Consider the following 23,737-nt stretch of genomic DNA (forward strand, 5'->3'; position numbering starts at 1 on the left):
TCATGTGGCACATATGGCTCCGTCGGATAAGACGGAGGGACGTCGTGTAAGATAAAGATTAAAATTAAAATTTAACATTTCGCCACTTCGGCTTGTATCCGGTTGCATCGACGGTACAAGCTGCGCACATCTTTGACCTGAGCTGACACACACAGGCGACTGTGTGTGTGTGGGGTCTGGCTGCTGCTGCTACATGTTGACAGGATTTTAGATATTTTCTTTAAACACAGCTGGTTTCAAACAGGCGCAACAGGCCAGGCGACTGGACAAGATGCCTCCCTGCAGTAAGAGGAACGGGATACCGGACAGGTGAGCGACACAAACACTCACATGTTTCCTCTTTCATCAAACTGAGTCCTTAAGTTGAGTTGTGTTGCTCAAAAGTGTCTGTGGGTTCACTGATGTGGCATTGTTGGGATTTCTACCTGCATCAGTGACTGAGCTATTGCATATAAATTAAAGTGTAGTTAGCTGTCAATTCATAATAATAATAATTAAAAAAAAAAAAAAATGTTGAGGCATGTTAGTGTGGAATCCTATCAGACTGTATTCAAATTAGTTGATTTATTTAGCCCACACATTTGCAAACTGATTGGCTGTTCAGTCTGATAATCAAGTGATTCTGCATTGAAGTTTTAGTGGAGATTTCCTTTCCTTCAGTAATAGTATCATTAGTTATGAAAAACTATACCCCCAAGAGTGCAGGGGTTTCCAGTGTTTTTCATGTTGTGGACCCCAAGTTGATTCAGTACCCGCTTGAAGTGATTAAGCTCTCAGGATTTCCATACAAAAAGAGAGTTGGGCTTGTGTTATTTAATCATGGAGTTCTCAAGGAGTCACACTTGTCAAATAATGTCAAAGTGGTGTGGTTTAAAAATCATGTTAAAATAATCACTCACATATTTTTTGTAACTTAGTTCCGTCTAGTGAATTAACACTCTTAAACCTGAGCAAATTCACTTGATTTCTTCTGGGAAAAGATGATCAGCAAATAAGTAAAAAATGACCAGAATATTAGGGGGAAAAAAACTGGAACATCACTAAAACATTAACAAGGAAATTACTAGAAAATTACAAAAAAACAAACCAAAAAAAAAAAAAAAAACAGAACAATACAATTATCTTTAGAATTATTAAATTGTTTTATTTAAATGTCAGATTTATTGTGTTTAAATGCTTTTGCTTTCCTCAAGCATATAAATTAGGGTGAAAATAAAACTTGTCTTCAGTTTGCTGAGGGTCCCTGGGAGAAGCTTAATGAGAGACCCCACTGCTCTAATGAACATAATTAAAATAACTTGCCTTAACTGTCAGGAATTACAACAGATAAACCCTAATATTAAATGACAGTGCAAAGATTTAGTTCAGATTATTAATACTGGTGTTCATCAGAATTCAGCCTCTTGCCCAGTAGAGTCGGCTGTGTGGTGTTGAAAGCCCTGGAGGAGTCACAAAACGTGGCCCCGACAGGACTCAACTCCCAGTTGGGGGCTGGTAGGCAAACTGGAGGCGGTCTGAGGGTGGCTTGACCACGGGCCGGAGCTGCTCCAGGATGAATCTCTCCAGGGTCTTCATGATGTGGGAGGTCAGTGCCACCAGCCTGGGCAGGAGGTCTTCCACAGAGCGGGGACCCTCTGAAGACTCAGGCTCATGTTGAAGATGGAGTGAAGGGCTCCTCAGAGCTTGCGTGGAGCCCTTGTTGGAGCCAGCTGTCTTCTTACATGGTCAGCTGTGAGGCACACTGTAGAGGTTAAAGGTGGGGGAGGGGTGAGGTCATCAGGTTGGAGAGGGAAGGTTAACCTGTGAGCCTTGAGACCATGTTGCAGCTCCTCATGCCCAGCACTGAGTGGCAAGAGCTGCCAGACTTGTTCCACTCGAAATACTAAAAACTTTTCCAAGAAATCATCTGCCTATTTTTTTTTTTTTTTTTTTATGTGCTACTGCTCCTTCCTCCTCATAAACATACTTCGGCATTCTAAGCTTGCTGGCCGGGTTACGACACAGGCACTGGAAAGTTACCAGCTAGTTAAATTAGTTGTGCCGGTGTCAGTGTGTCATCAACCTTGTTTTTCATTGTCTGACAGCTGAAGCGAAAGCAGACAGTAATTACAGGTTCTTACTTCAGCCCGCTGTCTCGGAAACTTGGACTGAACTTTCAGGACGTGCTGCATTCACAGAGGCACCGCTGGCAGGAACAAGTCTTTCATCACTGCCTGCAAGCCGGTCTCCTCTCATCTAAATTAGTAGTATAATAGGGGTTCAAAAGCATGTATCCATCCCTTGCTAGATTTGTGATGCTTAGTAACCTTTTGTCCCTGTATCCCTGTTGCATGTTTTTTCCCAACAGATGGATGGACTACAAGGCCGTAGGGAAAAGGCTTCCTGGGACCCGCTTCATTGCCTTCAAAGTGCCGTTGAAACAGGTCAGGAATTATAGTTGGAAGTAGGCTGCTCTCATAATATTAAAGTGACAGTTTGGATTCTTCCGCCTGTGGTGGTATTTGCCGCTCCATGCGGGTGCAATACGTCCACCAAGTTTGATTCATTAACTAACTTGCAGGAATGAGAGTGTCAGAGGGAGTGCACTGCTGCGAAATGAACGCACAGAGGAAATACCACAGCTCAGCCCTGTGTGTCAAATTATTATGGTCATAGATCTGAAGAAACATTGTTTTTTAGGTACATATTCCAATTTTGCCAATTTATGATATATGAGGGTTAGAACAGTATGATTCAACGATATCATGGTTATTCCCATGTAAATTTCTGTAAAGTTGTTGCAGCAAATTTTTGAGTTAGTACCGTTTAGCTAGTTACACAGATTTGTTCAAAAATTGATGAACATGGTCAAAAATCCCTCCAAAATAGGACAGCAAGACTTTGAGAAACACCATAGAAGAATTCATGCCTTGATTTGGTATCAAAAATTTTGATATACGACATCTGTAAGCATTTCCTTTTTTGGTGATTGCATGGCGAGCACCTCTGTCTGCAAACTGCAATATACGGAACAGAGTCATCTTCTGAATGTCCTTTGTCTTTGTTTGTGGTTGTAAAGTGTCATGGCTGTGGTGATCCTAAAGGTCACAATAGGTCACATTATACAGTGACGTCAAGTTTCAAAAAACAATGAAATGGCTACTGTGGGGGCTCACATTGTCACACGTGAATAAAAGTGACCTCATTAAATCCACAAGACTCTCAGCTTTCCAGTCATAACCAATTTATGCAACTTCAGTACTGTTTGGGCCCCAGTATGCAGACATACACCATTTTAAATTAGGCGAAAATAACACATTAGTACTACATGCCACCCGCTGCATGGCTTTGTGCCCCAAACTGCATGGGATTAGCATAAGGTGTTAATGTTAAGGGACTAGTCATACTTGTTATCAGTGGATTCTGTGGGTTGTCTAGTTTCAAATAATACCAGTATCTTCACTCGAGCTTCAAAACTGAGCCTGTTACAGCCTCTGAAAGACAATATGCCGGCCAAAGACGTCGGCATCTGTGGTGGAGTTGAGGGGTTAAGACTGGCTCACTGCTTTTCATAATGGAGTGTGTTATTGATCCCAGCAGAGTAGTTTCCTTGGTAGTAGTGACTGACTGAGACCAATATGGCAGGCTGTGGCTGCGTCTTAAAATGAATCTGTGCTGTTACTTATTTATTTATTATTTTTTTGTTTTTAGTCTTTGAACCGCCACCTCCCATGCTCTGAGGCCTTTGGCCCCTGGGAGCTGCTGGAAACGCTGAGGAAAGACAACGAAGAACTGGGTTTGATTATAGACCTGACCTTCACTACACGCTACTACAAATTAGAGGTAGATAAATACACGTTCAAAACACGCCTAGATCTCTTATCGTTTCAGGTGTTACATGAAACAATGTAAAATATGTGCTGCTGTGCGTATGCAGGACCTACCAGACTCACTGATGTGTGTGAAGATCTTCACGGCGGGTCACGAGATTCCCAGTGACGCCACAATCTTGAGCTTCAAACGGGCCGTGCACAGGTTCCTCCAGGACAACGCGGACAATGGTGAGCACAGCACTGCAGCAACAGGAGATAAAGGGTATATATTCAGCCCTATAGAGGCCCTTCCTTAAAGGTGCAACACGCAGCATTTTAACATCAGATGCACCATTACCACATCAGTTTTGGTACATCGATGTAACAACCATGAACAAGTGAGACCATCACTGACAAGATTACTGGCCTCTGCTGGCCTCAACACTGCATTTTTACACTCTGAACCACTTGGTGAAATTTCACAGGAAATCTGCTGAATTGCTTCACGACATGAAACAGGAAGCACTTTAGATTCAGCACAGAGCTAGAGCTTAAAGGACCATACCAGTGATTTTGCATGTTTAGCCTAATAAATACAAAATATATGTACTTCACATTTCTGCTAATCTTTTCCCAAAGCAATGAGTCATGTTTTAGAACTCCAATATCAAAATAAAATCTGGTAGAAATGACGGGCTACATGTTTATCTTTTTCAGTTGAGCCTAAAAGTAAGAACTGATGCAGCAAGAGTTAAGCAGCAGTAAGCAACATCATCTTTGTAATTTAAAGAAGAATGGTAATTGACAGATTATTAACAACACCACTGGCATGAGATTAGGGACTACCAGTTGTCCCGACCATGGTTTCATTTATTTGCAGTAGTTTTACCTACGTATCACAGTTAATTTGACAGTGATTTACTGAATTTGAAAAACGCTGTTCAAAATACAGCCAATAAATTACTGTTCCTTTTTGAAATAACTGTTTTTAATTAAATCTTTACATATGATTGCAAAGCCACATTTTCAGGAGCCATTACCACCGTACTAACAACACACTGTTAACTCATCCTTAGGTAATTGTGTCAGTGGGTTCATTTTTTAACAGACAAATCACTCTTGTTTATATTACCTGTTTCTTTCAGTTGCTATAGTATGTTGTCCACTGGCATTTCTAAAGTTCAGTTTTACTTTAAAAATGGCTAAAAGAAAATGCTTCCTCTACTTTGACATAAAAACATAAAATTTTCTTTTAGACTGTGGTGTACATAGCATGTTGTACCTTTTTCTTGTGACTGACATCAGTGTAAATGAAATTAATTAGTTGCAATTAAAGCACTCCCATGAATTCCACTGTGTAGCCCATTTTATTTTAAGAGCAATTATTCACCAATATGTTGTGCGCTTGGTGGGGCTTAACTCAAGTAAATTCTCAATTCTCATTTTCATGACAGACAAGCTGATTGGAATCCATTGCACCCACGGTCTCAATCGCACAGGCTACCTGGTCTGTAGGTACGTATGAACCGTGCAATGGTCTTATCCACAATCATTTAGACAACATGTTGGCCTGAGCTTAACGTCTACTCCGGGCCTGCAGGTATCTGATAGATGTCGATGGGATGGATCCTAAAGAGGCTGTAGAGTGTGAGTACAGATGGTTCAAGAAGTAGTTTTTATTACCTTAGAGGGTTGGACAAATTTTGGAATGAGTGCAGTTTATCATCAATATTCATTGTTTTTCAGTGTTCAACTCTTCAAGAGGACATGATATAGAAAGACAAAACTATCTGGAAGACCTGCAGTCTGGGCCGAAGAGGAGGTGATGAACAGAAATTAATGTTATCTGAAATTCATAGAATTCATCATAATTCTAGTGTAGCTCTAGTTAACAGTTTCTTCCATTTTCGCCATTGTTAGTGCATTCATCCCTGATTCCTTTTACAGTAATGAGGGGATTGAAGAGTCTGATCAGGAGCCAAAGAGAGGTCATGCTGTGCATCGGCCATGTTATACTCCGTTTGACGCTGACACCAGAGAGGAGAGACGACCCCACGTTAATGACCGCTATCACCGTGGGTAAGGATGACTGTAACAAATCAAACATGTATTACAGTGTTAATTTTGTTGACTAAAAGTAAGGCAAAAAGTATCCCTCAGCGACACTTTTTTGTGAATGAAAAGATGTAAACTGAACAAAATGAATCTGTTTTGGACAAAAACTCTGAATTATAATCACATTTTTGTCAATAAATGAAAATGAGACGGAAATGCCAGAAGGTTTACAGGTCTTTATAGACTGCAATTCAGCATTACAATATTTTGAGACAAAGAACTTTTTAAGTAGGCTTTTTTCTTTCTTTAAGAAAAAAAAAACTAAAACAATTAATCAATTAATTACATTGAATAAAAAAAATTATAATAATACAAAACAAATAAACATGTATTCTAAAAAAAATGTCATTTGTAACTGAATTGATTTTTTTTAATCCCTAACATTTGCTATTATGATGATGATGATGATTATTGTCATTATTATTGTCATTATTATAAGTAGTAGTATTAGTGGTATTGATAGGACAGGACAGGGCAGAATCACAGTGAATAAATTGATCATCAGTTGGCATTTTGATCATTAATTTTGTGCTGAAAATTAAACTGCGAGGTTCTTTCATTTTTGTCTTAATTGTCTCTTGTAACGTCCTCTGTCCCTGCCCCTCACACCACCCCCTCCCCACCTGTCATGCTTTCTCTAGACATTACCCTCCCAGAGGAATGAAGCACCAGTCACATCACTGGCTTCCACATGGTGGCCACCCTCCTGACGGGCTCTTACTCCCTCACCGCCCTCTCCCTCCGCCCGCGGGCCCCCTGTTCCACCCGTACCGCTGGACCCCACCTCACCCTGACAACCAGTGGGGGCGGCAGTTGCAGCCGAACAAAACTTGGCACAGAAATCCGCTGCCAGAGCGTGAGTGGACTTTAGAGGAAAGAGGGAGAGGCCCTTGCCCGCCTGCACCTCACTACTCTGACTTCTCCAGATCTTTCAACGCAGGTTGGACCAGTAAGCCAAACAGTCATAATCCACCTGAGGAATGGAAAGATCCCAGAATGAAATCGCGGCATAGATATTCACACAAACAGCGAGAGGATGCATATAGAAATCACTATTAATCTTACAATAGCAACAATACTTTTACAATAGTATTTTTCCAGGTGTTGACATGCACACAGTTTTTTCTTGTGTTCGCTTTTTATTTTAATGATTAATCAGAATTTTTAAAAGTACGTGAGCAAATGGAGGTCTGAATGTGCCACTTTTATATTCTACCTCTCCAACAGAAAACAGGCCAAAACCATGTTGCTCTTCATCCTCATCCTCTCCCTCAGTGCTCAACAGCGGGTGAAAGCCGAGCCCCGATTCTCTCTCGTTGTGGAACGAGCTTTGGCCGCTTGGCGTTTTGCCTCGCTGTATTTCCTTTTTTCCGCTATCTCTGATTTTCATAGCTTCTTATTGAATGTCGTGCTATCGATCTGGCACTGCGCTCCCTGATTGTCCGGGAGCTACACACTCACTGCCCAAAGGCTGATGCCCAGTAGAGTCCTGAGCTCAGCCAAACATGAAAATCCAGGCAGAGGGCAGCTTCTATGTGGATACACACACCAACACACTTCTAGTGGCTCATAAGTGATGATTCAGAGGGATTATTTTTGTATGAATCCATACATTTTTTTATGAAAATCTTTCTCATTCTGCCTTCAAATGTGGATAATACAAAGGATACAGAATACAGAGGAAAAAGTGAAGAGACCACACTGGTATGGAGGACATAGTGCCTTTCAACTAGTAATGTTTGTCTGATTTGATACTATTGGATGTTATTTACTGGTATTTAGTAACTACTGTGGAAGTGCAAATTCAGATGTTAGATTCAATTTTAAATCAATTTAGACTCACACAGGTGTAGGGGTGCATATAGCAGTTTCACAGGTAGCTGTAAGCAGATGTAGTAAATATATGCATTTCTTAATGTGCATCTGGAAACTGTAAGTATGTTCAGATCAATTTGGGAAGAAAAAGTTCTTATAAACTTAAAATGGTAGCTTACTCAAAAAGAAGCATTCAGTCAGCTGCAGAATCAGACATACTTTTCTACAAAGATGCTACCATGCTAATATTTAATTCAGATTTTAAAAAAAAAATAAAAAATACATTTTTACATTTATGCTCTCATGTAAGTTCTCCAAAAATGCCTGAACTTATCCCCATTTTAATACAGTCCCTGTTTCTAACAGTTCAAAAGTTTCTTTTTTTAGCACACATGACAGTCAAATATATACCAAATACATTTGTATATATATATTTTGCTCACACTTCCGCTGCATAGTCCCCAGCAGATGCTCAGCAGAATGTCAGTTGATTTGTGAGTTAAATATCAACAAGACTTCAGTAGAATATCAGTAAGACATGAGGTACATTTCAACTTGTCTGAAAAGTGTTATTATAGAGTCCAACAGAGTTCTGGGCAAGATGAGCTGTGATTGGTCATAAACATTGTAGTCCTGTTGCCCATTCACTAAAATAGGCTTGACATAGACCCTAAGCCAACCTGAACTTTAACCCTGTGGATGTGGCCCAGAACACCAGTGGGTTTTATAATAAGGCAGCAGCGTCCAGCAATAATGCCAACTAGGCCTGATACTGAAGATCAGCACAAGTGTTGGCTATCAGCAGTTTCAGTATTGGCCCTTAAAAACCCAGTTAGTGTGGAGCACTAATGAGGGCTCTGAACATTATTTTATGGGCTGATGACAGAGACACTTTTATCTGTGGGAGTATTTCTCATTTGTCTTTGTGGTCGCCTCCCCAGAGTCGCTGGGTACATGGGAGTCATATCCACAGCATCCTGTTAATTTGTAATTCGGCCGCAGCCACCAAGCTGTTATGCGTGTCAGAGTGGCCTTGTAAGAACCCTTCCTTTGCTAACATTTTTTTTTTTTTCTGCATTCTTCTCTGAGTGTGTTATTTGACTGCGGGTGACAAAAGCTTGGTGTCTCCTGTGTGAAACAATGTTCCCTCAAGAATGTATTAGTCTTTACTCTCACACTGATTGCTGGCACCGCTGTCTTGAGGATAGATGATGCAAAACATGTTAAGGCTCTTGAAAGGTAGACCAGATTTGAATTAGGCTTTCACCACTTGCATATGATCTTCAAGGGCTTTCTTTGTCAGTGCATCTTTCAAAGTAGAAAAATTAAAGTGTGACGGCACAGAACGTCTCAGATGGATTTGAATTTGTTAACTATATCAATAAAAATACAAGATATTATACCCGACCTTTATGTTTAATGTATGACTGATGGAAAAATGCATTTGTTGTTGTTTTGCTGTATGATTTGACTGTAGTTTGACTTTACATGCTGACTTACCATGTTTTTTTTATTTATGTGGCTTTCACTGTGGAGATTTCGTATGTTGTGCAAATTGTCCGCTCGTGCTGATGCTGCTTTCTTTGGCAGCTCCCCCATGAAAAGGGCATCGGTCATCAGAGCGGAACTAACCTGCAGGTTGAACAAAGTAAATAAACTAAAATAAGTAAAATAAAGCAGTTCCATTTGAACACTATTTTTTAAAATAATGATAAGTAAAATCCTGGTTAGTACAATTTGTCAGTGCACTTGTACCCATCAGGCCAAATAACACAAATAATGTGAGGCAATCCAGTATACTGAATCTGATATCATTTTGGAGCAAAGCCTCCAAATTTGATCATTATGTTCAACTAAACATCAGAAATATTAAAGTAGAAAAGGTATATTACTACTACTACTACTACTACTACTACTACTACTAATAATAATAATAAGTGCATAGTGACTATAATAAAAATAAAAAAAAATGAATGAATATTTTTTATGGCTTCTAATAAATTTCTAGGGGTTATGTTTGATCTTTGTTCTCATGCTTAAATCTACAAAGTCAAATTTTGTTGTTTTGTGGGCTCACATCTATAAGCTATGACTTAAATATGAATAAATATGACTGGAAAAAAACAAATACCATGAGCTTATCAGCAAATAACCCCTTAACATTATGTAACATATTTACTGGAATCAACTCATTTTTTTTAATCAAAGAGAAAAGTCGTGGTTTGAGCAGTGACCATCAGCCCGCAGTCAGCATCCCGGTGCTCTGATGCAGCTCTGCAGACTGCGCATGCGCGAACGCTGTCACGACTCAGATGCTGCAGCTGCTGGTGTAAACATGGCGATGAAGGCGCTCAGAGGGATGATGAACGGAGCCATGAATGAGCTCTCCTCGGCGGTCAGCGGGAACAAACAGCCTCCCGCCGCCGCCGCCGCTGCCGCCGCCTCCCGGGAGCACACCATGGCGGTGACCCGGGACTATATATCCCAGCCTCGCCTCAGTGAGTCCCTCTCCTCTGAAATACATGGGCGTCAGGTTGGGTACTGGCAAGATGTGGGCACTCGTCATGCCTCAGCCTTAGTGACTCCAGATTTGATCCTGTAGTTTTTTTAATATTAAAATGACGAGCAACGACAAAGTCAAAGCAAGGACTTGGAAAAATACCCTAATCAAACGTTGATCTGTCTTTTAAAAAATATGTTATTTCAATTGAAATTCAGTAATTGAAAAAAAAAAAAAAAAAAAAAACACTTTCAACCAGGCATTAATTAAAAATCACATAATATGATAATTTTATTGACAGTGTAACTGTGCAATATGCATAATGCAAAACTAGAAATAATAATAAAAACACATACATTTGTAGAAGAAACACAATATGCTTGTTAATGATATAGTATCATCCTTTTCAGTGCTTGATCAACATTATTTCAAGGTGCAAAAGTGATGTTTAGTTGCCATGGTGCATTACCATCAAGCTGCATCTCTATATGTCAGTGTTGTCTATTATCTGGATCAGGATCGGTGTTGCTCTATGCTGGTAATTTGATGAACTGATGAACTGAATCTAATAATGACTTGCCCAGTAATAACCCTTAGTAAGACATTCGTCTTTGCTCCAATTTGGGGATACATGTTGTTTTGGAAATGCTGGTTGGTTGATAAAATCAGATGCAGAGGCGTTGCCAGGCCTTAAGGTTTAGTAAAGTGGTTGTTGAGTCAGTGTCAAATGGCCACCCTCGATACAACTGGGATGTGTACTGTGCATCAAGGCCTACATTTCACTGATGTGTTTGTGTGTTTTATGCCTGTCATAATGTTTTATTTTGCAATACCAAGAGCGTTTTTACTGGGACAATTTCCCCATTGAGACAATAACATTTCTGAATCGAATCTAATCAAGCCCTTATTCTAGTGACATTTGATAGTCTAGTAGTGTTTTTGTTAGTGCCTGGATATACTCACACAGTGTATCATTGCTGTCAACACAGTGTTTGTTTGTTCTCTCCATCCTCAGCCTATAAAACAGTATCTGGAGTCAATGGTCCACTGGTGATTTTGGACCAGGTGAAGGTAAGGCAGAAGGCTACTAACGATCTCCCCCAGACAGTGAACATTTTCTACAGCAGAACCTGTATCTGGACTAATCAGTATGAGGATGGCTTTACATGATTCCCACTCACAGTTAGTTAACATAAATGTACAGTGAAGGGTTAATCTACTCTGAAGGAAGAGTATAGGTTTACAGGTTTCATTAAGGTGTTAAGTCACCACGAGCCACCAGGATAGATTCTCCAAGTTTCTGGTGGGATGGAGCTCCATTCTTATAAATGACATTCTCTCATTTGGTGTTGTAATGATGATGGCGAGTCCAAAATCTTACATGGGTGTTCAACTGAGATGTGCCGAGGGTTAAGCGTCAAATTGTCCAGTGAGCCCTGGTGCCCTGTGGATGGGGGCATTGCCATCCTGGAAGAGACTGCTCTCATCAGGATGGAGATGTGCTATCACAGGATGAAGATGATCAGTCAGAATTACTTTGGACTGATTTGCAGTGAGCCTTCCCTCTAATGGGACATGTGGAAAATAACAGAGCCAGCAACCACCTCACTGTAGGGGTGCAGCATTCAGGCCTGTAGTGTCCTCTAGGTGGTCTTGTCCACTTGTCCCGAACAAAGTGAAGGATGACTCATCTGACCACATCTTTTTTTCCCACATCTCTGTAGACCAGAGACACTCAGCTCTCAAATGTGCATTAGTCTTTATGAGGTCTTTATGTACTACAGCCCTACTGTAATATGTAGACATATGTAGAGTAATATGTAGTCTATGTCAAGGAGCACTGAATCTGTTCTAGTGTTTTTAAAGGATCATAAGAGTGAGTCAGTATCCCAAGAGAGGTTTCTCCACCATGACAAGAATAAAATGATGGAGAAAAATCAATGAATGTTTTAGGAATATCCTGAACAGTATGCATAGTCAAGCGTAATGTACCATGTATAATCAGTAGTCGAGTTGTAAAAAAAATTCAGGGGGGATGGTCAATTTTTTTCACTTGATGAAAAGTGAGGATGGCAGTTTTACAGGGGGGATGATTTTGACCGTTTTTATGTCAGGGGGGATGCCATCCACCCTCATCCCCCCTCAACTCGAGTACTGTGTATAATGAATAATGTACACATAATAATTTAACTGATTGTGGTCTTGCTACACCCCTCTAGTTCCCCAGGTATGCTGAGATTGTTCATCTGACCCTGCCTGATGGCACCAAGAGGAGTGGGCAGGTGCTGGAAGTCACTGGTTCCAAAGCTGTGGTGCAGGTACAATGTGTGTGTGTGTGTGTGTGTGTGTGTGTGTGTGGCATCTGCTTGGAGACAACACACTTCCCACTGATACCTGATCGTGTACACATCAAGACATTACATTGAAATAATGTCAGCACGGTAGCAATGGAATTAAACAACAATTTTCAGTTATCTAATACATGAAAGGAATACACCAAAGTTTTAGGCAAACGACCCTTTTTCCAACTCACCCAGACTGAGACAAGATGTTTGATACTATTTTCTCCTCTGTACTTTCAGTGGTTCAGTTCCTACAGGTAGCACATTTTGTGTTAGTTCATCACATGTATTTGAAATGCATGTCTTAGGATTTAAAAAAAAAAAAAAAGAACAATAGTCATTTTATTAGAGAAGTTAATTAGTGACGGATCTTCCTATACCTCCAGTGGTGCGCGGATCATTGTGCACTGCTAAATTCCAAGATGAGTATTTCGAATACACACAATGCATCGTGTAAATTAGACAGAACACCACCAAAAAAGTGGAGCACAAAAAAATTCCAAAGCTTCCGAAGTGGGTAGGTGTATAATTAAAACAAGAGCAGAGACAGCAACCTCCACCACTCTGCACACTCCCCACCAACATGACGCACAGCTGCATCTCTCCATGATGCTTCGTCTTGGAGATTTTATCCGAAATGTGAATTTTGATCCTCTGGCGACCATGACCTTGACCTTTGATCTAAATTCCCCATGAAACTACCACACACAACTTCTATTTCCTGTAAAACAGAGTCTTAAATGGCAATATTATCCTTCACTATTGGGTGTGAAGTCAAATTCAACCAATAAAACCTTCACAAATCCTTCACAGATCCTGTTGGTTTGTACTTGTGAATGATCCTTCCTTGCCATGTCCTGCCCAAACAACCTGTTTCAACAGGAAATACATAAAATCAAGAAAGTAAGAGTCCATTTCATTGGGTCTTTCATCATTTTCAGTTCACTCATTACCAGTCCCTCCATGAAATTTCATCCAAACAAACAAACAAGCAAGCAAACAAACGGAGGCGAGTGTCAGACAAAATGCCAAAGATGCCATTTTATCCGCCAGCAATTTCTATGTGCTTGTGTACTATGGCATTCCAGTGATGCTCTACGAAATATGTGTTTGCAAGCAAGAGCTTCCAACCTTGTTATCTTCATTCTGCACTGGCAGAACACTCATACAGGCAGAAATCCATGCAAGAGGCAGAGAGACAAATTTCTGCATTGGCTATAGCCCTCATAGCCCAGAATGTAATCGAGCTACAAGACATATTTTGAGTTTTGAGTACGGGGCGCAGCTGATGAGAAAAAACTGCCACTGTTTTACTGTTACAGTGCCATCACTATAAATAATACTCTCTCCGCCTACATATAACACACTGCTTCAGGCAGGTTTCTGAAAGATATTCTTGGAAATGTAGGAAAAACAGCACCTGAAGTAGAGCTGAACATCACTGGTAGATGAAATAAAGCAGTGTAAGAGGATCCAAGACGAGATTTTTCCTTTAATCTGCTCTGATAATTTTCTTGGATTCATGATAAATACACAGAAGGTCTCTGCAATTACTTTTTTCTTTTTTTTTTTTTTTTAGGTATTTGAGGGGACAGCGGGGATCGATGCCAAAAAGACCAGTTGTGAGTTCACCGGGGACATCTTACGAACGCCCGTGTCTGAGGACATGCTGGGTATGACATCTAGTGGATACACTCCAACACAACACAAAAATACTGAATGTAAAATGAATTCAGGTATAATTAGAAGCTTGAATTGCATAAAAATTAACAACTTGTGCACTGCAACTTTTACTTTTAGCTGTGAAGATCAGATTTGCATGACAATCCAAAATGAAAATGGGAGATATCAGGAAAAAATCAAGCTGTAGCCTTTGCATGCGTGGGTATTTTTATGTGTGTATGTGTGTTTTTGCAGGTCGTGTGTTTAACGGTTCTGGTAAGCCTATCGACAGGGGCCCTGCAGTCCTGGCAGAAGACTTCCTGGACATAATGGGTACACTGACTCTATTGTCCTCATCCTGATATTGTCAGTGTTACTTTATAATCAGCTGACACAGACATGATTTCATTTTTTAATAGCATCATTTAACAGCAACCCTTTGTGTTGTATTAAAATGAATTCTAGTGCCCCTGACCTCTGGCATTTCCCTGTACTTATGTGTTTATGCATGTGTGTGTGTGCGTTCATTTGTGTGTATGTGTATTCAGGCCAGCCTATAAACCCTCAGTGCCGCATCTACCCTGAGGAAATGATCCAGACCGGCATATCTGCTATTGATGGTATGAACAGTATTGCCCGGGGGCAGAAGATACCCATCTTCTCTGCTGCAGGTCTACCACACAACGAGGTACACACACACAAACACACACATGCATGCATACATTTGTGGCCTGTTAATTTCCTGAATGATATGTTTTGAGTGGCAGATCCAAAAGTCCTAGTCTGAAAATCAGTGACTTAGATTCATTAATTAATTGTATAATTTCTTTTTAGTGAATTCATTTGATTAAACTGGAATGAGTCTTTGAGTTTGTTTGTTTTTTTTCTTTTTTGAGTAACAGTGAAAAGGAACACACTGTTTCTGTGCAGATGTGCATACAGACTGCATGGATGCAATAATGGATGCTTTTCTCTTTCCTCTCCTTTCTTTGTCTTCATCACTCTGCTTGGCAGATTGCAGCTCAGATCTGTCGGCAGGCGGGCTTGGTGAAAAAGTCTAAGGATGTGATGGACTACAGTGAGGACAACTTTGCCATTGTGTTTGCAGCCATGGGGGTGAGAACTTCACAATCCTCTGTGGATTTTGTCCATGTGGGAATCAAGAGTGTGCTCGCTGATCTAGAGCTTGAATCCAGAAGACGTCCCAGATGTACAGTTTTGGCATTTTCAAATTTGAATTTTTGGTGGAAACAGCCGCCTTATAATGTTCTGCATCTGTGGCTAACAAAGTCATCACCATTCATAAACCACAGAGCTGATAATTGGCTGTGTAAAGCAAACATTTACAAGGGGACTATTTTTTAGACACTTTCACTCCACCCAATTTCAAGTCATCAAAACAAAACAGTGTTGCTGCTTTTAGGAAAACTAATGTGGAAGACTTTATTACAGTGAAGGAATACTGGTGTGAAGAAAGTTTGAAGTCTCTGAAGTTCATTTTCATATCTTAGCAGAATGAATGGAAACCAGTGTCTGGATAAAAGGAAAAATGATATTGGAGTTCTAAAATATGACTGCTTGCTTTGAGAAAAGACTAACAGGAGCGTGAAGTTTCTACATTTTGTAGACATTGGGCTAAACATGCATAATCACTGGAATGTTCTTTTAAGAAATGAGGCTATCCACATCATGCAGAAAATATTTAATGACCCTGGGAACAAGTATCGCTGTTTAAAGTCCATCAAAAATGTCACACATGCAATCAGAAAAGTTAGTTTTCCAATTAATGAGAATATTAAGACTTTGTCCCTTCTTCTGTCAGGTCAACATGGAGACAGCCAGGTTCTTCAAGTCTGACTTTGAGGAGAATGGCTCCATGGACAACGTGTGTCTGTTCCTCAACCTGGCCAATGACCCCACGTACGGCCTTTTGATACTACTTCCTTTGTCTCGTCTGTCTCATCTCATGATGGCAGACTTGCTGTGAAAGTTTGTTTTATTGGGGGTTTATATCATGTTTTGCTTGGATCGAACAGAAAACCTGATGATCTTGATGATGAAATGAGCAAAATCAGAGAAAAGGGCAAGTTTTATTTATTAATTTATTCATTCATATATGTGTCACCTCTTTCATTGCAGTATTGAGCGTATCATTACGCCGCGTTTGGCTCTGACCTCAGCAGAGTATCTGGCCTACCAGTGTGAGAAGCATGTTCTTGTCATCCTCACTGATATGAGCTCCTACGCCGAGGCTCTTCGAGAGGTGAGGCGCTGTTTCAGCTCATTTATCCTGAAATGAGCATGGGGATTTGGGGATGAACTTACATTTTGTGTTTTGTCTCATTCTGTCATGCTCACGAAGGTGTCTGCAGCCAGAGAGGAGGTGCCGGGCCGACGTGGTTTCCCGGGCTACATGTACACAGATCTGGCCACCATCTATGAGAGAGCTGGCAGAGTGGAGGGACGCAGCGGTTCCATCACTCAGATCCCCATCCTTACCATGCCTAATGATGGTACAGACAACACACACACACACACACATACAATAGTTGTGACCCAAAAATACCAGATCTTTACTAAAAACCAAAAAAATACCAGAAAATGTGTTATTTTTATGACATGAAAACTACATTTATAACTATAAAAATATTTTTACACGTCAGGTCAGTGATGCTGGATCAGATTTCTTATGTTTCAGTCAGACACCTTTCACAAGCATTCAACCCACAGGAAAAAAGGTGGTAAGCAACTTAGCAAGACATGACCTGGAAATTAGCAATGAATTAATAAAAAGTTACTATAAAATGGCCAGAAATTTATAAAAAAAAAAAAAAAAAAAAAAAGAATGAAAGAAAGTACAAGAAAATGTATATTTTAAAAAAAATGCAAAAAATTGTTAAAAATCACCATAAAACTATGTTTATAGTCATTGTAATTATACATTTACATTTATTTAAAAAACAAAACAAAACAAAACAAAACAAAACAAGAAATGTTAACCTAAATTTGATGTGAAATGAAATCTTTCACGTTGATCTATTCGTGATAAACTACACGGGCAGTTGAATAGTTGTTGTTTTGTTTTTTTTGCCCAGGCCCCCCTGATGTCTAGGGATGGCACTGGGGGTGACAGCGGTATTTTTCACTGTGTCTTTGTCTCTTCCAGACATCACCCATCCCATCCCTGATCTGACTGGCTACATCACTGAGGGCCAGATCTATGTGGACAGACAACTGCACAACAGACAGGTAATGGGTCAGAAGAGCAGCCTCACAGTCTTGTGCAGACACCGTGTTAAAGCCAGGTCAGACCCGAGGGCTGAGCAGCTCGTACTTTTAGTGTGAAAAGTGTCTACACCAGAGACTTTGTCCTCTGATCGCTCCAGACAGGGCCGGAGCAATGTGATGTGATTCAAGACTCAGTCAAGAGTGACATGTGAGCGTGACCATGGCAACAGCCAATGGGAGTTTATATACAGGGGGACGATAAAGAAAGAAGTCAGTGTAACAAAAATAAAGGCGGCAGTGTACTTGGTAAGAAACAGAAGTTTTGAGGCAAAAAGACGCAGTGACATCAGGAGAAGCGTTCACTTTCTCAGTGCAAACCCCACGGCCCATTTTTTTCTTATGACTTGTGTTGTTCTTTGATCTCCCTTGTGTGTAATATTCCCAAATTCTATTGAATTTCTTTGTAAAAAGTTTTATTTTTTATATACTATACCGTGCATATGACCATCTGTCAAGAAGGCAGGTATTAAGTGATTTAAACATTTTCACCGACTGTCCTGTTATGTAACGTTAGTGTATGGCAGAGGTTTCCAGAGTCTGAGTTTGGGGCCTCCCCTCAGACAAAGCTTAAAGAAAGAACAGATCTGTTAAAACTGCAAAAACATACATTTCTAATTGACTTTACTGGAAATGACTTTTCCTGACATGTTTGCCAGTGCTTCTTTTGCTGTTTCATTTCACATCTTTCCCACTTCCACTCATGCTCTACACAAGTAGAGATTATCACGTGCTTCAGCCAACAGCAGTTTTAAAACCATATATCCTGTTGTGGACAAAGGGGAGTATGTTTGCTTTTTTTTTAGTTATGGAGTCAGAAGTGTGATCCCTTGTCTTTATGTGCGTGATGCTCCAGCTTTGTCACATCAGCGAGTGTGAACACCTCCAGGACAGCAGCAAACATTGACTCAGCACCAGGCGTTTAGTCTGCACTGCCCCTGTCAGCAGGGATTTTAACACAAGTGAAGTCTGGCTTGAGGTTAATGCAGCAAGGCATGAGGTGTCCTGCTGACTAACAGTTCATGTGTGTTGTGATCCACTGCCAAATGCACCAGATTAAATGCTGCTCTCATGCCTGGCCTTCATGTCTTCCTCTGGTTTTTATTTTATCATTTTTTTTTGTTTGTTTTTTTTTTCTATTCAACAACAGTAAAAGCAAAAGCTATTGAAAGCTATTCACCGCTTGATTTCTTTTCACCTTTTGTCTTTTTAACAGTGAAACACAAAGCAGTGCTTTTTTCTATCATGAGACAGAAACTTAAAAACGTCTCTGCTGCTACAACATGTGTATTGTCAATGACAATACACATGGGTGATACCAACATTTTTAATTCGATATGATCCTAATATTTTATGTTTAAATTCATATATATCATGATAATGATAAATAATGTATTTTTTTTTAACAAATTATCATTACACTTAAAAAGGCAAATCACAGTACCGGTGATACATGGATATGTTTTGCCTCTCTGATTGTGACGCAGGACACTTAGTTTATTGGGCATCTTTTTGTTTTTGTTCCACCTCTTTGTAACACTTTTAAATGTTTGAAAAGGTCTAATCTAATGTTGCTGCTGTATGCAAATGTGCAGATCTCATTCCAACCTTGGGGGGGACCACAAACATGGAATTTTCTCAAGAGTATGTTCTGGAGGGGACATCAATAATATCCCCAATGTACACTAAATTCAACCTACTCTAACAGACACATCCATTAATAGTAGTGTAATATATATGTTAATGAACCACTTTTAGGCCATCAGTGCACATATTAACCTATTTCACAGAACCACACATCCTCAAATGCAGCTCCTTTCATTCTCTGAAAATATACACTTGCCAGGTGTAGGTAAAGCATTAACTTCATTCAACAAATTGCCACTTAACTTTAGTTTACAATATACAGTGCTTCCAAAAGTGAAGTTAGATTTTATTAACTATATAATTTACTGGGGGTGGGGTGCAGCTTTCCTCAGAAGTTGAAGGGGATGTGACACGGGCCACATTCAGACTTGTTTAGTGGCACAAACATACAAAAATGTACTAAAAGTTTTAGAATGATGCAGCCACATTTTGTATTAATGTAACTGTATTATTTTTAAAGGAATCAATACTAGATGAGTAGTACCTGAGTACTGAAGCATAGAGACCAATCCGAAATGATTGAAATGATTGAAGTGATTTTATGGCGTTTGGTTTTTCTGTAGTGAAATAGAAAAATGGTTGATAGGTCACAGGTACAAGTGTCGCTAGAGAACCAGCTGTCAAATTTATATCAACTACTCCACGTTCTCTCCCGTGTTTAGATCTACCCTCCCATCAATGTGCTGCCGTCTCTCTCTCGTCTGATGAAGTCAGCCATCGGAGAGGGCATGACACGCAGAGACCACTCCGATGTCTCCAACCAGCTTGTATGTGCTCACACACACACGCACATATACACACACACGCTTACAACACAGTCTTGCTTTACTAGCTTATCGGACTGAAAACGTGTGTGTTTTTGTGTGTGTAGTACGCATGCTATGCTATAGGTAAGGACGTTCAGGCGATGAAGGCGGTGGTGGGAGAGGAGGCGCTGACAGCTGATGACCTGCTCTACCTGGAGTTCCTGACCAAGTTCGAGAAAAACTTCATTTCCCAAGGTACACTGGGGCAAGGCAATCTCACATGCACTGTTGAAATAAGGCTACTTTAATTTATGGGAATTTCAAGTAAACTGAAGTGGATCTAAGCCACGGAATGTGATCCACATAACAGGATGTTCAGAGCGGCAGACATTTTTTATGTGTCTGGCTGCCATTGCAAAGAAGTGTGACCGTTTATATCTCCACCGTGCCAGTGGAGTGTGTTTTCTCCACAGCGCTGATTGTTTGTTTGTTTTTGTTTTTGTAGGATTTTATCACACAGCCAAGTATTACTTTTTCTCACCATACAAAAGAAAGGAAAGTAAGCACAGTGTTCTGTGACTAAAGGAGAGTCTAAGTTTCATGCACGCCTCAGGTCTTTTGTCAGTCCATCATTTTTACAATGAGCACTTATATTATATTTAGAGTAATCATCTCTGAAATTTTGATCCCCAGTAACATTTACCGTTGATTACTGTTTTCAGCACGCAGACACAGCACAACATAATCAGTTGTCAAGCTCGTGAGATACAGCCCCGCTGACGTGCATTGTCACTGTAGCAACTAGGGCTGCAAAGGGTGGGAATTTTTTTTTTTTTTTTGGTAAATTTCTGGAAACTTTCCAAAAACATTCCACGAGAAGTTGAGATAGGGAAGTTTGGAAATATTCCAAGTTGGAAACTTTCCATGGGAATTGACGGGAATATATGGAAATTAATGGGAATTTACTGGTATTAACAGGAATTAACAGGAATTAACAGGAGATTTGGGATAATTTATACAAACTGTATCATATACAAACATAAATATAAACATTTTGTTTTGTCATAATCACACATGCGTGCAATGTCAACTTAAAAAATTACATTTTTTGACTCTGATGTATTTGTGAGCTGAACTTTAATCGATTCTTTCATTGAAAAACAATAACAGAAGAACTTTGAATAAAATAAACATATTCCCTCTGACCGCACCCCCCCAAAAACAATCCCATCCAAAATATAAAATGGAAGCATTTTCTCTCAAGCTGCTTAAGCCGCTGGTTTTTGCACCTAAGGCTAAGAGCCTCAGCTTTGCCCTGATAGCCACCAGTTTTCAACCCTTGTATTCATGAGCCTGTAGTGAACCTTTGTGTGTGTGTGTGTGTGTGTGTGTGTGTGTGTTCCCAAAAGTGACCAGTTGTGCTCAGAGGCGGCTGATGCTGGTGGGCCTAGGAGGATGATGGAGGCCACAGGTTTAAGGGCCTCAGATCTGGTTGTTTTAACCAAGATTATGCTGCAAGATTTTTTTTCAACTACATTTAAGTTATTAGTTGTTATGGGCTAACCTGCAATATTGTAAATTGCCATATATTCCTGTTAATTCCAATATAGTCCTGTTAATTCCCATATCCCAGTGTTTTTCAACCCTAGTAGGAACTAACAACAATTGCCATTTTAATGTTTACCAGCCAAATGGCCATAAAAAAAAAACAGTTCAGTGACCATTCTACTCCATTCAGGTTTTATGATCTAAACATGTAGGCAACGCAGCAGTGACTCATTGTAAGAAATGCCACGCTGGGCTCTAAGGGTCAGTGACACACCAAGAATTGATGTCTTAATAAATGCCTAAACTCTGCTGGCAGCCCCGCTCCAGATACCAGAACAAAACACACACACGATGACAGCAGCACCCCTGCTCTTTTGGTCAAGGTCAGGTGTGTTTTAGAGTGTGATTGGCTGACTCAGAGCATAAAAGACAAACAGTCAGAGTGAGGTTAGATGTAAACAAAACGGAGAATCAAACTAGGAAGCAGAAAACAGAGCAGAAAAGAGACAGACTAAAGAAAAGTGGTTATAGTTCAAACAAGCTGCCAGCTGGTCGGATCAGGCTTAGAATATAACAATAATGATTTAAGTAAGTAAGTGAAGTTTATTTATATTGCAGCTTTCACAGACCGGAGTTACAAAGCATGTCACAAAATGACTGCAAGTAAAACATCCAAAAAAAAGAAAAAAGAAAAAAAAAATCATAAGAGGGAGGTTGCAAAGAGCTTCAAATAATAATCTCAGGGGAAAAAAAAGGCAAGGCAGTTTTATTTATAAAATACATTTCATACGCAGAGGTAGACTGAAGGTGTTGCACAAAGAAATTAAAACAACACATTAAAATTTTATGAATTGAAGGTAAAAAATATTTTTAAAAGAATAAAATAGAATAAGATAAGATTGGTTGGCCCAACTTATTTTTAAAGTGCAGGCAGCTCATTTTAAAAAGTTTATAGATGATGCTGAGCCAGGAGCCGGCCGCCAGCCCAGGACGATCCCTGTGGACCGGACAGACAGAGCTGTCCCACTTTTATTACAAGTGCCTCCCAAATTGTAAGAGGACCAGACGGTCTAATTTAAATATTAACATTACTGCTGCTGCTGCTGCTGGCTGTGCAGCCAGAGTCCAGTCAAGTCCTGATACTCATAAATGTGCATTTTTGTAATTAAATGAACAAAAATCACTTATATTTCAAATATGAAGCGTGTGTGTTCTCTCTGCCTCCAGGTGCCTATGAAAACAGGAGTGTGTTTGAAACTCTGGACATCGGATGGCAGCTGATGAGGATCTTCCCCAAAGAGATGTTGAAGAGGATCCCTCAGAGCACCCTGGCTGAGTTTTACCCTCGGGAAGCCAAGCATTAATGCCTCCGCACACACAAACATTGACCACACCAGTAACATTTCCACTGGCTTCAGTGAAATTCACTCTCTTGAATGTCGTATTCAAACATGATACATTCATAGATTGCGATGTGACACTCTGTGATATTCATATGGCCTTCTCAGTGTATGCTTCCTGCCCAGAAACAGCCTGGCCACCAGGAAAAATTTTTGGCATTTTATATTTCTACAAATTAAGGATACTTTGAAATATCATGTTGTCAAGGTCTGTGACGTAGTATAAAGCCAGCGAAAAATTCCATCACACGATCAACTTTGCTTCTGCAGATCATGCAAGAGACGCATTCACTAGCGTTCACTAGCTATTATTAACAAATGTTAGCTAACATTTCCTAACCTTAACCATGACCTTTTCCTAACCCAAACCATGACCTTTTCCTAACCATAACCATGACGTTTTTCCTAACCTTAACCATGACCTTTTCCTAACTTTAACCATGACCTTTTCCAAACCTTAACCATGACCTTTTCCTAACTTTAACCATGACCTTTTCCAAACCTTAACCATGACCTTTTCCTAACCTTTTCCAAACCTTAACCATGACCTTTTCCTAACTTTAACCATGACCTTTTCCTAACTTTAACCATGACCTTTTCCTAACCTTAACCAGGCCCTTTTCCTAACTTTAACCATGACCTTTTCCTAACCTTAACCATGCCCTTTCCTATTCTGAACCAAGTTGTTTTGGTGGGTAACGAAGCTAACAAAGCAAACAAAAACGATTTAAGTAGCTAACAAGTTAAAGTTGGCAAGTGCTGGCACATGCCACCACACTGGCTGTGAGTCTAAATGTTGATATGCAAGGTATCCAAATACTGACATTTCAAAGCATTTGTTGGCTGGCAGAAATGTAAAGTGGCAACGTTTTTTTTTTCTGCTGAC

At 40.0% G+C, this 23,737-nt stretch overlaps 2 protein-coding genes across 2 annotated transcripts; both read left to right on the forward strand.

The window, feature by feature from the left end:
* LOC115369054 (RNA/RNP complex-1-interacting phosphatase-like) lies at window positions 1-8,063 on the forward strand. The gene is made up of 9 exons (XM_030065562.1): window positions 1-309; window positions 2,348-2,423; window positions 3,691-3,822; window positions 3,917-4,040; window positions 5,246-5,306; window positions 5,392-5,438; window positions 5,538-5,613; window positions 5,739-5,870; window positions 6,548-8,063. The coding sequence occupies exons 1-9, from the start codon at window positions 272-274 to the stop codon at window positions 6,963-6,965; spliced, it is 1,104 nt and encodes a 367-aa protein (XP_029921422.1). The 5' UTR covers window positions 1-271; the 3' UTR covers window positions 6,966-8,063.
* A 1,200-nt stretch (window positions 8,064-9,263) lies between these two features.
* atp6v1b2 (ATPase H+ transporting V1 subunit B2) lies at window positions 9,264-23,219 on the forward strand. The gene is made up of 15 exons (XM_030065561.1): window positions 9,264-9,369; window positions 9,930-10,219; window positions 11,237-11,292; window positions 12,441-12,539; window positions 14,143-14,236; window positions 14,481-14,558; window positions 14,774-14,913; window positions 15,240-15,341; window positions 16,048-16,145; window positions 16,365-16,488; window positions 16,588-16,738; window positions 17,392-17,474; window positions 19,820-19,924; window positions 20,029-20,158; window positions 22,679-23,219. The coding sequence occupies exons 2-15, from the start codon at window positions 9,988-9,990 to the stop codon at window positions 22,813-22,815; spliced, it is 1,629 nt and encodes a 542-aa protein (XP_029921421.1). The 5' UTR covers window positions 9,264-9,369; window positions 9,930-9,987; the 3' UTR covers window positions 22,816-23,219.
* The last annotated feature ends 518 nt before the right edge of the window (window positions 23,220-23,737 follow it).

This window comes from Myripristis murdjan, chromosome 12 (assembly GCF_902150065.1).
Source record: "Myripristis murdjan chromosome 12, fMyrMur1.1, whole genome shotgun sequence".
Taxonomy (NCBI): Eukaryota; Metazoa; Chordata; class Actinopteri; order Holocentriformes; family Holocentridae; genus Myripristis; species Myripristis murdjan.